Source organism: Psammomys obesus, unplaced genomic scaffold (genome assembly GCF_907164565.1).
Source record: "Psammomys obesus unplaced genomic scaffold, mPsaObe1.curated_primary_1811, whole genome shotgun sequence".
In the NCBI taxonomy this organism is placed as follows: Eukaryota; Metazoa; Chordata; class Mammalia; order Rodentia; family Muridae; genus Psammomys; species Psammomys obesus.
Window position 1 is genome coordinate 7134096 of NW_026592118.1, and position 15651 is coordinate 7149746.

At 40.8% G+C, this 15651-nt stretch overlaps 2 protein-coding genes across 5 annotated transcripts in view; both read left to right on the top strand.

Annotated features, from left to right (window-relative positions):
* The window catches only part of Prdm5 (PR/SET domain 5), a 176172-nt gene extending 167718 nt beyond the window's left edge, over positions 1-8454 (top strand). For both annotated transcript variants that reach the window (XM_055612769.1, XM_055612770.1), the window contains 2 exons: positions 3382-3486; positions 8063-8454. In XM_055612769.1, the coding sequence (XP_055468744.1) occupies positions 3382-3486; positions 8063-8227 (270 nt within the window). In that variant the 3' untranslated portion in view covers positions 8228-8454. The remainder of the gene's footprint in view (positions 1-3381; positions 3487-8062) is intronic.
* A 6029-nt stretch (positions 8455-14483) lies between these two features.
* On the top strand, positions 14484-15086 carry LOC129680909 (transforming protein RhoA-like). 3 transcript variants are annotated; one of them, XM_055612781.1, is made up of 2 exons: positions 14505-14660; positions 14913-15086. In XM_055612781.1, the coding sequence occupies exons 1-2, from the start codon at positions 14505-14507 to the stop codon at positions 15084-15086; spliced, it is 330 nt and encodes a 109-aa protein (XP_055468756.1). The 3 variants fall into 3 exon arrangements, with proteins under 3 accessions (XP_055468758.1, XP_055468756.1, XP_055468757.1); XM_055612782.1 differs by lacking the exon at positions 14913-15086 and adding an exon at positions 14796-14898 and having other exon boundaries at positions 14505-14674; XM_055612783.1 differs by having other exon boundaries at positions 14484-15086.
* The last annotated feature ends 565 nt before the right edge of the window (positions 15087-15651 follow it).

The window sequence follows — 15651 nt, forward strand, 5'->3', positions numbered from 1 at the left end:
GAAGGGGAGGAGGTTCTCCCCTATCATTGGACTTGGAAAGGGGCAGGGAGGAGATGAGGGAGGGAGGGTGGGATTGGGAGGGAATGAGGGATGGGACTACGGCTGGGATACAAAGTAAATAACCTGTGATTAATATAAAAAGTAAAAATTGTTATAAAAATAAATAAATAAATGAAACCCATAGGTAAATGGATAAAAGTAGAAAAAGCCATCCTGAGTGAGGTAACCCCTCCCCCCCAAAAAAAAGAATGACCTTGAACCCGATCCTCTTATACCCACCTCCCCTGTGACAGGTTACTGCTCTATACCACTGCTCCCAGTCAGGGTCTAAGATGACCTTTTAAATTTAGAAATAAGAATTGGGGCTGGGAGATGACTCAGCGTATAAAGCATTTGATGATTTGATGTTCAAGTGTAAAGATCAGAGTCTGGGTCCCCAGAAGCCACATAAAAGGTCAGGCTGTCCTAGCAGCCAGTTTATAATCTTAGCACTTGGGAGGAGAAAGCTGGGCAGGATGACTGGCCTGAATGTGTGAATTCCATTTCAACAGGGGATGTTTACTCAGCAAATAAAGTGGAGAGCAATCAAAGAAGACACTGATGTCAAGCTCTGGCCTCCACACATATTCACCCACACCTAAGCAAAGAGGCACACAGGCACGTAATCACAGAACACCCCCCCCCCCAAAAAAAGGAATGAGACATGGTCATCCGGGAAAATTTATCATTTTCCTAAAATTTAGGCAGAGAAAGCATTAATAAATATAAAACACTGAATTCTATAAAAGAAAATTAAATTACATTAATTGAAACACAAGATAACTTTCATATCCTAACATTCCTGTGTGTGTGTGTGTGTGTGTGTGTGTGTGTGTGTGTGTGTGTGTGTGTGAGAGAGAGATAGAGGTGGGTGTGGGTGAAAGGGATGGAGGAAAGAGGGAGGAAGGAGAAAGAGTAAGATAAGGGAGAGAAAGAAGAAAGAGAAACCTCAATAAGTTTCTCAAGGGAGTCCACAAGAAGGTTTATTAAAACATAACAGTTTTCCCATAGCCTTCTTAAATGACATTTGCTGTTTGCAAATCTTTGCCCATAAGATGCTGCTCCTTTGTACAGAAGATAGTTGAAGGCTCACAATAGTTGTGTTCTCAGTAAGGTACTAGGCACAGAGCTCCATAAAGCCACCTTTGAATGAGTTCTGCCAAATGTTGTTTGATTAGAGTAGACTAATTAGATGGTTGATTAATTCTGCCATTCATAGATTACAGAGTTTAACTGATAAATAAATTGCCTCCAGTTAGCATTGATTCCCCGGTCATGATGACAAAGGACAGGGTGTTTCTCAATTAGACTGGGTAATCATTCAGAAAGAGTATAAATCAAGAACATAATCATTGTGTCTAGTTAAATCCAGCTAATGAGGCACAGTGTGTGATTTATTCTACGTATTACACATGAGAACAATAGACTCAATTCCCATGATACTCCGTGGCATCAGACTGTTCTCATAGTCCTTGCAGTGGACAGCAGAAGAAAAACAGTGAAATTACGAGACTGATGCTGTGAAGGAGTTCTTATCTGAGACCGACAAGACGTTCACACGCATAGCAGGATTCCTGTTACTGTAACAGTGTCTGAGATAATCAGCGTGTACTAAGAGGTTGATTTTGGCGCACACTGTTAGGTTTTAGTCACTTGACCCTGCTGCTTCTGAGCCTGTCATATGGAGCACAGAGTAAAGGCAGTACTCACATTGTGATGCCAGAAGAAAGAGAGAGAGAGAGAGAGAGAGAGAGAGAGAGAGAGAGAAAGAGAAAAAAGAAAGAAAAAGAAAGAAAGAAAGAAAGAAAGAAAGAAAGAAAGAAAGAAAGAAAGGAAGGAAGGAAGGAAGAAAGGAAGGAAGGAAGGAAAAAGTAAGAGAGGAGCGGAGGGAAGGCGGAGAGAAGGAAGGAAAGAAGCAGAGCCCTATAATTCATTCAGGGAATATCTCCAATGGCCTAGTTTTCTTCCACAAGCTACCACTGCCCCAAGTAGTACCACCAATGGGACCAAGCCTTTAATACATGTGTTCTTATGGAGGACTTAACCTAAATCATAGCAAATGGTATCAGAACATATTATATATTCCAGCCCTATGGACTTCTAAACTACTTCAGTTATATCCTTGGGAAGGTAACAGATCGCTCAACCTCAATTTTATTAACTTGATGGAAGTCAAAGCATCTTATGGCTTCCTATGCTATAATATGGCTCCTTATTGACAATCTCTGTATGACTTTCTTAATCTCCATGGTCCTCAAGGAGCCCAAGTTTAAGTGAAATAGAGAAGAAAATTTAAGTTCTCTTGCACCCTTGTTGATATGCATGGATTCTTGCTGCACAGGAGAGGGAGGGCTACCTAGACCCAGGAATGTTCCAGGGACAATGACGACTTCACAGTTTTCAGAGAAGGGTAGGAACAGGAACATTTATCTTCTAGGATCACATATCATACCCAGGTAGCAGCCAGTCTGGGCCCTTGATTACCAGATTACCAGTGCTTAACTAGTGAGGGTTCATGGTTTTGCAATGAGGCTAGTTAGGAGTAATGAGAAGTCAACAGGAAGATGGGAGCAGGTTCTTTTTCAGAAAGGTAATGCATGAGTCTCCCCTATCCTTATTTGTCTGGTTCTCTATAACTACTTGTTTCTACCTGTCATTTAAGAGACTTGCTGGATCAGGACTTCTCCTGATGTTGCTGTTTGATCTGTAGATGGGAATTTTTTAAAGGGGAGTGATGGGTGACTCTTTGGCCATTTTTCTTCCTTTTGAGATGCATACATACAGGTTTTGAGAGCCTGTATCAGAAAAACAAGGAAAGTCTCACTTAGAAATATTTATTTTGATTTAATAAAATAACTCCATACCAGGAAGAGAAATATTAAGATTAAAAAAAAATACATCAACCAAAGATGAATTCTAGCTTTTTAAATTTATCTTCAAATTTACACAGAAATTTTGGTTCTGCAGTATTCAAACTGGAGATGAAAGTAACTCCACCATTTAGCTGAGGGGCTCTCAGGCTTCTTAGGAGACAACACACAAAATTCCATAGTAAAATTTTATGGCAACTCTGGCCTAAAAAAAAAAAAAGTAATTAAAAGTTGGATCACAGCGTATTAATGGAAGACAGGCTCTGCCTTGCCCTTGCCACTCACTTTCAACTACTAGATCACACTGTCCAGAATTTCTTGTGAGGTTTGGAAACAGCTCACCTCACCCTGTGCATTTGCTGCAGCATCCTGAGGAAGGCATCTTCTGTGTCAACACCCACTCCTCCATGGAGGTTCAGCAGGTGCCACTCACTTGCTGACATTCTCTGTGCTCTCTTTTCCTTGCCTGCAGGAGAAGCCATACCAGTGCTCAGAGTGCAGCAAGGCCTTCAGCCAGAAGCGAGGCCTGGATGAGCACAGAAGGACGCACACAGGAGAAAAGCCTTTTCAGTGTGATGTGAGTTGGGGTCCCCTTTCCTATTCCCTGGTGTTCGTTGCCTGACCCTGTGTTTCTTTTGTGTGTCTCTCAGTGCCTTATACTGCTTGTAACTCTGGTTTGCATATTCTTTGCAATCATATTTTATTCATCATGGTTTACTAGCAGCAAATAAATTCTGATTTTCTTCAGGATATCTTCCAATATTTGATTCCATGAAGCTGTTCTTCCAGGGTATAAATTTGGAAGTGTTTGAGGCAACTTGAGTGTATACCCAAGTTTTTGACCAGTTAGTGACAGTTGAACCAGTAGAGTGAAAATGATAAAAATATATTGCCTGTGTGCCTGAATTCATTTAAAAATTACAACATAAAAACTATATTTAGCTACTCATAAATGTTAAATACAAATTGAATATTTCCCCTATCAGTGGACTGGGAGAGGGGCATGGGAGGAGAAAAGAAAAGAGGGAGGGTGGGATTGGGAGGGGACGAGGGAGGGGGCTACAGCTGGGATACAAAGTGAATAAATTGTAATAAGTAAAAAATAAATTAAAAAAAGAATGTGCATATAATTTCTTCAGGTTAAAGAATGCTACTTAGGGCAGGACATTTTCTTTTTTAATTTTTTTTATTCACTTTACATACTTGTTGTAGACCCAATCCCCTCTCCATCCCTCCTCCCTTCCTCTCCCCTTCCCACCCACCCCAGCTCATTAAGTTACATCAGGATTGAGCCTTCCTCTTCCCCTATAGCCTGGTAAGGCAGTCCCCGCCAGGGGGAAGTAATCAAAAAGCTGGCATGTGAGTCAATGTCTTAGGCAGTCCCCACTTTCCTTACTAGAGTACCCCCATGAGTCCTAAGCTGTTACATTTTGTGGAGGGCCTAGATCCAGTTCTTGCATGGTCCTTGGTTGGTGCTTCAGTTTCAGCAAGCCTCTCTGGGCCCTGGTTAGTTGGCTCTGTTGTTTTCCTTGTGGAGCTCCTGTCACCTCCAGGTACTTTTGTCTCTTTCCTCCCACTATTCCCCAAGACCTACACGTCACCACGGCTGTGAGTCTCGGAATCTCTTTTGAGGTACTGCTGGGACCCCTCCGTCAGGCTCCTGTCTGCAAGTTTCGCAGAGTATCTTTCATAGTGTCAGGGGTTGGCACTCTCCAATAGGGTGGGTCTTTGGTTGAGGGCAGGATATTTTTCATTTAGGATATGAATTGAACTGAAAGGAAAAAGTACTACTGTTCTTAATAAATTTTACAAGACTGGGAGAAATGGTTTCTTCCCCAGTGGTTATGTCAACGGATCAACCACAGTGTTAGAGAAGGCACTGGGGGTGCTTGTTCTTGACACATCAAAAGAGGGTATCAGTAGAATTTCGTATAAGAAGACACACTCAATTTGAAATGTATGAAATAGCTCAGCACAGATTTACTATAAATGCTGAGTTTACTCAAGAGCATAATTCCATCAGCCTGTTCCAGTGGAGAATGTGGGTGCAAGGAGTCCCCGTGAAAGAAAATCCACAAATCTAAGACCGTTTCCCTGTCCTGTGAAATGTTTCACTGAGCTAAATCAGCAATGTTATGTACTCTGACACACAAAAAATACCTTCATCCTCAGCACACTGTAAGAAAACCCACCTGTAGCAAAAGAAATGCATGCAAATAGAACACAGTCCTGAAGCCAGCTTAATAGTTCAATTTAGTTTAATTCTTATATAGAGGCTGAACCAAGTTAAGTGACTTGATTGCACAACTACACAATAACTATCTCAGGCATGAAATAATCTGTCAGTGGGATATGGACACTTTGCTATCATCATATCAACCCACCTTTGACTGTTTCTATTAAACATTGCTCTGGGTGACTTGACCTATGGTGTTACTTCTTCAGTTATAATTTACTAGTCTGGTTTGTTGTTATTGTGTTTTTCCGTCTGTATCTCCAGTTATACACATTTTCAGGTGCCTCCTAAAAGGTGTACAGCCTGCTCGGTGCAGCAGAGGCTCTCAGTGCCAACAGTCATGCCCTCCTGACCTACGAATTCTTAATCCACTCCTCTGTTTCCTCTTCTGTGCAGATCCCTTACCTTCTCTACATTTTAGTCCTATTAGCAGCTGGAGCCCATATCCTTTCTCATCACTTCAGACAGCCAGCGATTTCCCTTTGACGTGGTGATATTTTGAGATGTTTTTAAAATTTACAAGATTGACTTATTTCGTGCATTTTTTGTGTGTGTAGGCAGCTGTGTGCCGTGGTGTGGAAGAGGTCAGAGGGCAATCTGTCTGAATCCATTATGTCTTTCTACTGTGCAGCTCCTCTAATAGCTAATCCTGCTTTTCAATTTGATTAACTAACTGACTAAGTCAAATTAGTTAATTTGGAATTAACTAAAAAATCAAAGCAGCTGGGGACACCTGTGAGGGATTTTTCTTCACTAGATCATTTGAGGTGGGAAGATTCACCCTAAGTCTGGGTTGCCCCTTCTAATGGCATCCCTCAAAGAGGGACATGGAAGAAAGAAGCTTTTGCTTTTTGCCTGCTTGCCCTCACTCTTGCTGGTAAATTCAACTTTCCTGTTGCTGAAGCATTTCTTTACCTGTATGAGAAATTACTTCTTCAGGATTTCAACCTAGACTAAAATCTGGCAGCGTTCCAGGACTTCCTTAAGACTCTAACAACAAATTGGGACTGCTGAGATAGCCAGTCTTGTGGACAGAGCAACTGCTTGATAGTTGATGCTTGATGCTCGGTCTTTCCATGGGAGACAGCCACTCTTAGACTGCTCATACTATAGCCTCTAAGCCACAGTGATAAGCCTTACACACACACACACACACACACACACACACACACACACACACCACACACAAGTTCTGTCTATTGTCCTTTATCTTTGGAGAATCCTGATTGATACAGTCCTGGGGATGAAGCTCAAATCATAAAGCTTTTTATAGACAAAACCCATAGGACACTGTACTTTACCATGAGACTTTGTTATCTTCCAAGAACTACAACTCCCAGCATTCTAGTAAATTACCTGGACCTTGGGGCTTACAGGTTAATTCTGCCAGCTGATGGCCAAATGGCCCTAGTGAGTAAATCACCTGAAGTAGAACAAAGAGGGACAAGTCCTGCATTCAAAAAGCTATATTTGGGCACAACAAAAAGACTAAAGAGAGGATGGCACAGTTTTGGCAAAGACAGACTTCCTTGAAAAGGACTGTGCCTCTTGAGTTTACTTGTTTTCCATCAAGTACCAGGGACTTCTGCATAAATCAAAATACATCACCATCAATGGCTCCTGCTCCAGGCCCCATTCAGGTCTGATAACTTTCTGAGTTTCTAGTTACTGTGACAGTAAATTCTCCTCTCTCTATAAAGAAGAGAGCACACCTGTCTGATATATACTCTGTTGCCTGCTCTTATATCACTTCCCCCTGACAGAGCAGCCTTGCTAGGCCACAAAGGAAGAGGATGCAGGCATTTATTATGATGTGATAGGCTGGGGTCAGTTGGTAAGGGAGGAGGGCTTCCCCTTTCTGAGGACTAGGGAAGGGGAAGAAGGGAGAGGGAGGGAAGGTAGGACCAGGAGGAGTCCAGGGAAAGGGCTACTCTCAGGATATAAAGTGAATAAAATTTAAAAAATAAAAGAGAGCACACAGTTCTCAATTTAGTCTCTTCACAAACGTCATTCAGAATGCCAGCTTTCTTTGGTGTCTCCTTGATCAGAATTTATTATGCCTTTTGTTTCTACATTATTTCTACATGATTGAAGTAGATACTTTCAAACAAATGTGCTTTGAAGAGTGTCTATAAATAAACATTTTGTGCTACATCAGTCTTTGAATTGCACCTGACTTCCCTCTGCGACTTGAGTTATTGCTCCTCACCTGTTGCTACTGTGTACTTTTCATTACCAGGTTGTTTGACGAGGATGCTAAGCCAGGTAGCCATGTAGTGGAGTTGATGTGACATAAACTGTTTATATGACTTAGTTAAGCAGCATACATGCAACCAGAAAGAAGGAGATGGAATACTGGGTAATACATTTGAGCTGTAATGCTTATAGCATTGTTAACCAATCACACCGCAGGTGGTTATCATGCTTAAAGGATTCCTAACCAGTCACATCACAAGAGGCTGTAACTCTTAATGCCTTGGTAGCCAGTCACATCTCAAGTGGACCTAAATTGAAAACATCACAGTAAAAAATGCCTTGTGTATTTATGCCCCGTGGAGAGAAGTCTTCCAGGCTGTAAATCACAGCACTTAAGGAGTTGTTATGAATTGTAAATACACTTTAGTATGCTAAGGAAGGTATGTTCCTAGGAAATCATCCCTCTGACGTGGTCTAAGTCCAGAGCTGGAGCGAGGAAAGAAGGCTGGAGGGTGGGGCAAGCCAGGCAGTTAAAGCACGTGAGGCTTAAGGACTGCAGTGGCCTTCTTTGTCTGGGTGTGATATTCCATTTGTTGTGAGAGCAGTGCTTGCCCTGAGGCCCACTAGCACACACTTGATTGAAGGAATTTTCATAATGTACATTGTATATTTGACAGACTGGTTTGTCATCATAAATACAGAGTATCTGGTTCTTTTCTAGGTTTGTGACTTGGCTTTTAGCCTGAAGAAAATGCTCATCCGACACAAGATGACTCACAATCCCAACCGCCCGATGGCAGAGTGCCATTTTTGCCATAAGAAGTTTACAAGGAATGACTACCTCAAGGTGCATATGGACAATATCCACGGGGTAGCTGACAGCTAGTAGTGGCTGTCAAGGAGCCCAACCCTATGAATCCCAGGTTCTCCTCCCGTGATCAGCTTAACAGAAATAACCAAAAGCAATGCATTGATCTCACAGTACTTATTTGCCTGAATTATAGATGTTTTTTTTTAAATCTTATCAAAAAGAAATGCAAATGGAAAAATAATACTTTGTAGCTTATAAGATGCCTTAGGTTGTGTCTGTATTATGGCTGATTAAAAACAAAATTATGGCCCTCGACTTCCTTTATGCGGTTGATTAATGTATTTCCTCATTGGGCATTTGTGTTGTTATTCATGTGTGTGTGGTGAGGGATGCTCTCATGGAAATACTGGACATTGCAGCCATCTGACAGAAATCAGACATCTCAGGACTTCTTTGCAGATACCAGTAAGACCATAGGTTTTCAAAGTCTCAGGCATGAAAATATTTGATAAACAGACAAGGAGATTATTCTATTTAACAGCTCCATTTAACAGTTACCTTAAAATAAAAAAAAAAGATATTTTAGAACTAAAGTTCCTCTTGAAATATTGTGTACTTTAGAGAACTTTCAGAACACACCATTTTGTACATACCATTCAGATGCTTGTATGCATTCTGTGGAAATTCTTCATACACTTGACACAAAGTAACTGCAGTATTTAAATTTTATCATACTTATCCTTCTAAGTTTTAATGTCCAGACTTAGAAATTAGGAATAATAAACACACAGTTAGAAACAGAAACAAAGTCATTTCCCCTTCATCACGTCAGTTATGTGGAGACGGCCCTGGCCTACACAAGCTTTCAGTGCAGGTACAACAGTCCTCAGGGCCTTGGCATTCTGATGTGATTCTCAGAACACTTTTGAATTACCCTCAGTCATTCCATGTAATTAGAAATCTGGAATGCAAAGATATAAGTCTGTTTGTCATTATGGTTTAAATTTGTTTCAGCAAAATACCTGACAGCCAGATACAATGAGCAAGGCATGATGGCATAAAATAATAGCAATGTCAAAATAACTGAGAGAGGTCCAAAACAGAAAAATAAAAAGTCCAGCTCATGGCCCTGTGTGGTCAGAACCTGTTTTGAATAGAGGGAAGTTAATTAAAAGGAAGTCATGTGGAGGTGAGGGGGTAAGAAGAAAGGTTACCCAAGGATTTGGGAATCTCAGTTTAGGATCTCAAGAAACACAAAGGTTCACTAAGGACATTTAAAGCCTTTGAAAATACAGAGCTTGAAACTTACCTACGATAACTTATAGAAGCTGGTTCTTTGAGAATATCAACACAATAGAATAACCCTTAGCTAAACTAACTAAAAGGCAGAGAGAATATACAAACTAACAAAATCAGAAATGAAAATGGAGACATAACAACAGACACTGAAGAAATTGAAAAAATCATTAGGTTTTACTTCAAAAACCTGTACTCCACAAAACTGGAAAATCTAAATGAAATAGTTGAACTTCTTGATAGTTTCAACTTAACAAAGTTAACTAAAGATCAGGTAAACAATCAAAATAGTCCTATAACCCCTAAGAAAATAGAAGCAGTCATTAAAAGTCTCCCAACCTTTCAGAGGACCTCTATAGTAGGCTCCTATTCTATTCCCACTGTTCCACTACTTCTATCCTGTTTGCCATTCTGAATGAGATTTAAGCATCCTCCTTAGCATCCTCCTTTTTGTTTAGTTTTTTTTAAGTCTTTAGATTTTAGTATGGCTCTCCTATATTATATGACATATCCACAAGTGAGTATATACCATATGTGTCTTTCTGCTTCTAGGTTAACTTACTCAGGATGATCTTTTCTAGTTCCATCCATTTTCCTACAAATTTCATAATTACCTTGTTTTTAACAGTTGAGTAGTATTCCATTGTGTAAATGTGCCACAATTTCCGTATCCGTCCTTCAAAGCCTCCACCCAGCAGGGGATCGAAGCAGATGCTGAGACACACAGCCAAAATTTGGATAGAGCACAGTGAGTCTTATGGAAGAAGGGGAAGCAGAACATGGAGGGGACAAGAGCCTTATAAGGAGACCAACAAAGCAAAAAAAGCTGAGCCCAAGGAGTCTTGCAACTACTGATGCACCAGACAAGGACTATGCACGGAGAGGTTCTAGATTGCCTGCTCAGATGTAGCTGATTGACAGCTCAGGGTCCATGTGGGTTGACATGAGAGGTTCCAACCCATTGAGAGAGGTACCACTTCTGGGCTAGTGATCCCTGCCTCTATCAGAAGGCAGGCAAAGCAAACATGAGGACCAAGCCAGGAAGATTACTCTTCAGTGGACTCTGCATCAGCTCCTGCCTCCAGGTTCCTGGACCAACTTCTTTTAGTGATGCACTGTGATATGGAAATCTAAATGAAACAAACCCTTTTCTCCCAAAGATGCTTTTGTAATGGTGTTTCATCACAGCAATAGAAACCCCAAGACACTACCTAAAGGAGAACTGCTTAGGATTTGATCCATTAGCTTTCCATCAGTGGAACAGGAAGGGGCACATGAGGATCTGACCTTCACCAAGAATATATAGTTAATAAGTAGTTACTAAGGGAGAGGGCTCACCAGTCTATACCCACCCCTAAAGATGTGTGTGTGTGTGTGTGTGTGTGTGTGTGTGTGTGTGTGTGTGTGTGTTGCTGGAGGGAAAGAGATTCTTTTTCCTTCGCTGATAGAACGCTATGCTTCTCTAGTTGTGTAGTGGTTAATGCTTCTGTAAATAACCCCTCACCCACACTTTTCTAAGTAACTGCAATTCAACTAGCTGTTTCACTGTCTTAGACTTTAGTGAAATCATTTCTTTGCTTCTGTAGTGGTGACCTATCTGGAGTAAGAAGATGCTTGGCTCATGTTGCCCCATAAAAAGATCACACAACAAACTGAAGACCTGCATATGAAACACAAAAATCATGAAAAGAAAGCATGCATGGAAAACACTGTCACTAAAATTGGCAATCATTTCTTGTCCTGACATTGTTTCTGACATTAATACCAAAAGTTCAAAGGAAACATAGACAAATGGAACTCAAAATACAAGTCTACACAGCAAAGGAAGCAAAGAGAAATGGAGCCTACAGTCTGAATATAGAGTCAAAACCATAAAGTGTATGAAGAGCTCCTACAACATTTAAATAAGAATAAAAAATATTCCAACTAATAAATGGGCAAAGATCTTGAAGGCACATATCTCCAAAGAAGATATCCAAAGACTAGTCAGCACATGAAAAGATGCTCAGTATTACTTACCATGGGGAAATTCAAATCAATACCACAGTGAGGTATAAAGTCATACCAGTTATGGTTGCCATCATTAAAAAGAAAATAAAATAGAAAATAACAAGTTCTGATGAAAATGTACTGAAATTAGAATCCCTGTACAAAAAAAAACACTAATATTTCTACTATGGAAGACTGCATGGACATTTCTAAAACCATGAAAATTAAAATTACTGCATGATCCATGATCTCACCTCATGGTTCATAGCTTTCCGATTCTTTTTTGCACTATAAAAGAGAGTGATTTATAGTGAATGAAAAATTGTTTCTTGTAGTTTTGGAGATGTGGAATTCCAAGTTTAAGATGCTGCATTTTTTTGAGAACATTTTTGCAGTGTTAGTGCAGAAAAGGTGATGAATTAGAGGGAAAAAAAGATCTGTTCCACAGTAATGCCACTATTATTTTAGGGCAGAAACTTTATGATCTATTCAGCTCTTCAATATCCTCCTCTTAATACTGTCAACAGAAATTACATTTCCACAAGTTTAAAAAAAAGACATTCAAACAATAATGATATAAAGGAATTAGAAACAAGATCTTAAATATCTATAGCCAGGTACCTTTAATTCCAGTACGTGGGGAGGCAGAGGCAGGAGGATCTCTGTGACTTTGAGGCCAGCCAGATCTACAAAGGGAGTCCAGTACAGCCCAGGCTACACAAAGAAATCCTGTCTTGAAACACACACACACACACACACACACACACACACACACAAACCCCTTCAAGCTAGCACTGTTTTCAATACTAGAAAGATGGAAATTTAATATCCATTGATGGAGGAATAAATAAAGAAAGCAGAGTTAACCCTTAACAAAGAGAAGTCTGAGTCAGAAGCAAGAGGCAGGATTGACTTATCTGTTATGCTTGTAGAAGCCAAGAGGGAACCATGCGTGCTTAGATACCAGAACACTGGCTATTTCAAGCCTCAAGCCTTTCCCTCTTCACTGGCCAAACAAATGACTGAGAAAGAACAAGTGTGGACCCACTATAACTCATACTCAGATCTATGGACACAGATCTACTTGGGAGGCAGGTGTAGCCAATACTGCAGAGCAAAGCCAGGCATTCCTAGGCCACAAGATCTGCAGCGGAAACACTAGTAAGTGGGGAGAATAGAGAGCAGTTGCTGTGCTAGGACAGAGAACAATATCAGTGGAGAAACCAGGATCAATAAATCCTGGGCTCTGCTCTGCAAAGGCAGTCTGTGCTCTAGTCTGATTGCTCTGAAAGGCCTGGAAATATCTCCTACATCAACCTCCACAGGCAGAACACCCATCCTATAAGAAAACATTCTGGTGTTTGTGGCAGTGTGAAATGGTATGACACATCCTGAACTTCTGGCTTTAAAAACAGCGACAGCAATTCAGCTCAGGCCCCCAGAAGGAAAGGCTCAGCCTTCTCTGGTCTGGTCTCACTTATTTAGGAAAGGAAATGGCTGCACCGCCAAGTGAACTAAAAACAAAATAAAAAAAGCATTGCTTTATGCCATCTTACTTTTTACTACTACTATTTCTCTGTTTGCGTTATTGTGTTTCTCCATTATTGTTTTTACACTTCATTACATGAACTTTTCCTCTGTTTCTTCTCTCCACCTTCCTATTCCCTTTCTACTTTTTCTTTATTACTTAGCTATTAGTAACTTCAGTTTTAGAGAAATAGTTTAGAACTTACTAGAATGAAATCTAAACTTATCAGAACTATTAGGATACAGGAATCTTAAGAGGAAAATTTATAGTTGAATGTTCGCACCAAAACATCAGAATTATCTCAGATGACTTAATGATGTGGTTCAGGGTTACAAAGCATACCAAACCTAGAGCCAAAGAAAAATGGAAACAAATAATAAAGACCAAGGCAGAGATTGATAAAATAGTGACTAAAAAGATATACAAAAAAAATCAATAAAACTAGGAACTGGTTCTTTAAAAAGATATACAAGATGGACAAAGCATTAACAGAATTAGCCAAAAGAAAGAGAAAATGAAATTAATAAAACTAGAGATGAAAATAAGCATGTTGCAGGGGATTCCAATTAAATTCAAAGAGTCATTGGGGATCATTCAGAAAATGTACATTTTAAAAATAGAAAATCTAAAATAAATGAATACGTTTCTATGCACAAATAATCTACCAAAATTAAGGTGTGAGCAAGTTAAAGAGAAGTACAACAAGAAATAGGATTAAAGCAGTAATGAAGAGCCTTCCAACAAAGAAAAGCCCAGGAATGGAGAGATTCCCTGTTGAATTCTTCCAAGCCATTGAAAGAGTTAACCTCAAGCCTCCCCAACTGTTCTATGAAATAGAAAGGAAAGACCCAGTACTAAACTCATTCTATGAAGCCATTAGTACGTGAATGCCCAGACAAGGTTAAGGGCATAACAACGAAACTCATCCATCAATTTCCTTCATGCACACAGATGCAAAAATCTTCAGTAAAATGCTTGAGTTGAATTCAAGGGCATATTTAAAAGAACCATCACGAACTGGGCCAAGTGGGTTTCACCCCAAGGATACAAGGATGGTTCAATATATGTAAATCAGTAAGAGTGGCGAAACATTTAAATAGATTTAAGGACAGAAATCACAAAATCAACTCAAAGGAAGGCCTTTGACAAAATTCAGCACCTTCTGTGAGAACAGTACCTTGAAGAAACCAGTAACAGAAATGATGTACCTTGAGAATTCCTATCATGCCCCACGTCGGTGTGATGTTTGTTTAAGTACTTTGCTTTCCAGGCAACAGATCTCTGTGGAGCAATCCTGACTGAAATAGGAAGGGTGTGTGGGGCTGGCAGGCTCGAGCCAAGCTGGGCTTTCCGGCGCATGCGTGTCCCCCCTCCCTCCACCACCCGCCTTCCAACACCTTCTTCAGTTGGTGAGTCTGCCCCTCCTGAGAAGCTGCGCCTCAGAGGTGGAGACTCGGGGACAAGTGTCCTCCGCACTAATCAGTCTCCCTGGGAGCCTGTGGCCAGGTGCTTTGCACGGCAGCAGAAACATCCTAAGCAATGTCTACCATCCGGAAGAAACTGGTGATCGTGGGCGATGGAGCTTGTGGAAAGACTTGCTTGCTCATCGTCTTCAGCAAGGACCAGTTTCCCGAGGTTTACGTGCCCACGGTGTTTGAGAACTACGTGGCAGACATCGAAGTAGATGGAAAACAGGTGGAGTTGGCCCTGTGGGACACAGCTGGACAAGAAGATTATGATCGCCTGAGGCCGCTCTCCTATCCGGACACTGATGTCCTCCTGATGTGTTTCTCCATTGGCAACCCTGATAGCTTCGGGAACATTCCACAGAAATGGACTCCAGAAGTCAAGCATTTCTGTCCCAACGTGCCCATCATCCTGGTTGGGAGCAAGAAGGATCTTCGAAATGATCGGCACACAAAACAAGAGTTAGCCAAGAAGAAGCAGGAGCCGGTAAGACTTGAACAAGGCCGAGATTTGGCTAACGGCATTGGTGCTTTCGGGTATGTGGAGTGTTCCGCAAAGACCAAAGATGGAGTGAGGATGGTCTTTGAAATGGCCACAAGGGCTGCTCTCCAAGCGAATCGTGGGAAGAAAAAGACTGGATGCTTCGTCTTGTGAAAGCTTTGTGCAAGCGCAGCCCTGTTGCAATTAATTTTCGAGTGCTGTTTACTAATGTTGTAGTGTAACTTTTAGCCTTTTTGTTTATTTATATGTCTGAGTTTACAAATCAGAAGTCATCTTGCTACCAAAGTTCAGAAGGCAACCATGATTACTAATGATGTCCGATCTGTCTGATCTTCCAGGGTCCTGGCTGCTCTAACAGCCCCTTCCACATTCCACCTCAAATACCAGGCACTAATTGAAGACTTTATTATTTCTAGAAAGAGAAACGGTAACTTTGTTAATGAGACGGTGACTACTTTCTGACATGCCCACCCTCTTGTCTTTGAGCTGGGAAGAACTCTGTTGAATCACCACTTGAGACTACAGCCTGACACCTTTGCTGTCTTTATTATTTTTTTAAACCTTTCTCCATGCAGCTGTGGTAGAGTAACAGCTCTGAGGCTATTAGTTATGTTATAGTTCCTACGTAACTAGTGCCACTTAATGTATATTACTAGAAGACTATCAACCCCAGACTAGATACCAATTTTTGGTATAATTGGATTCTCTGATACTGGTA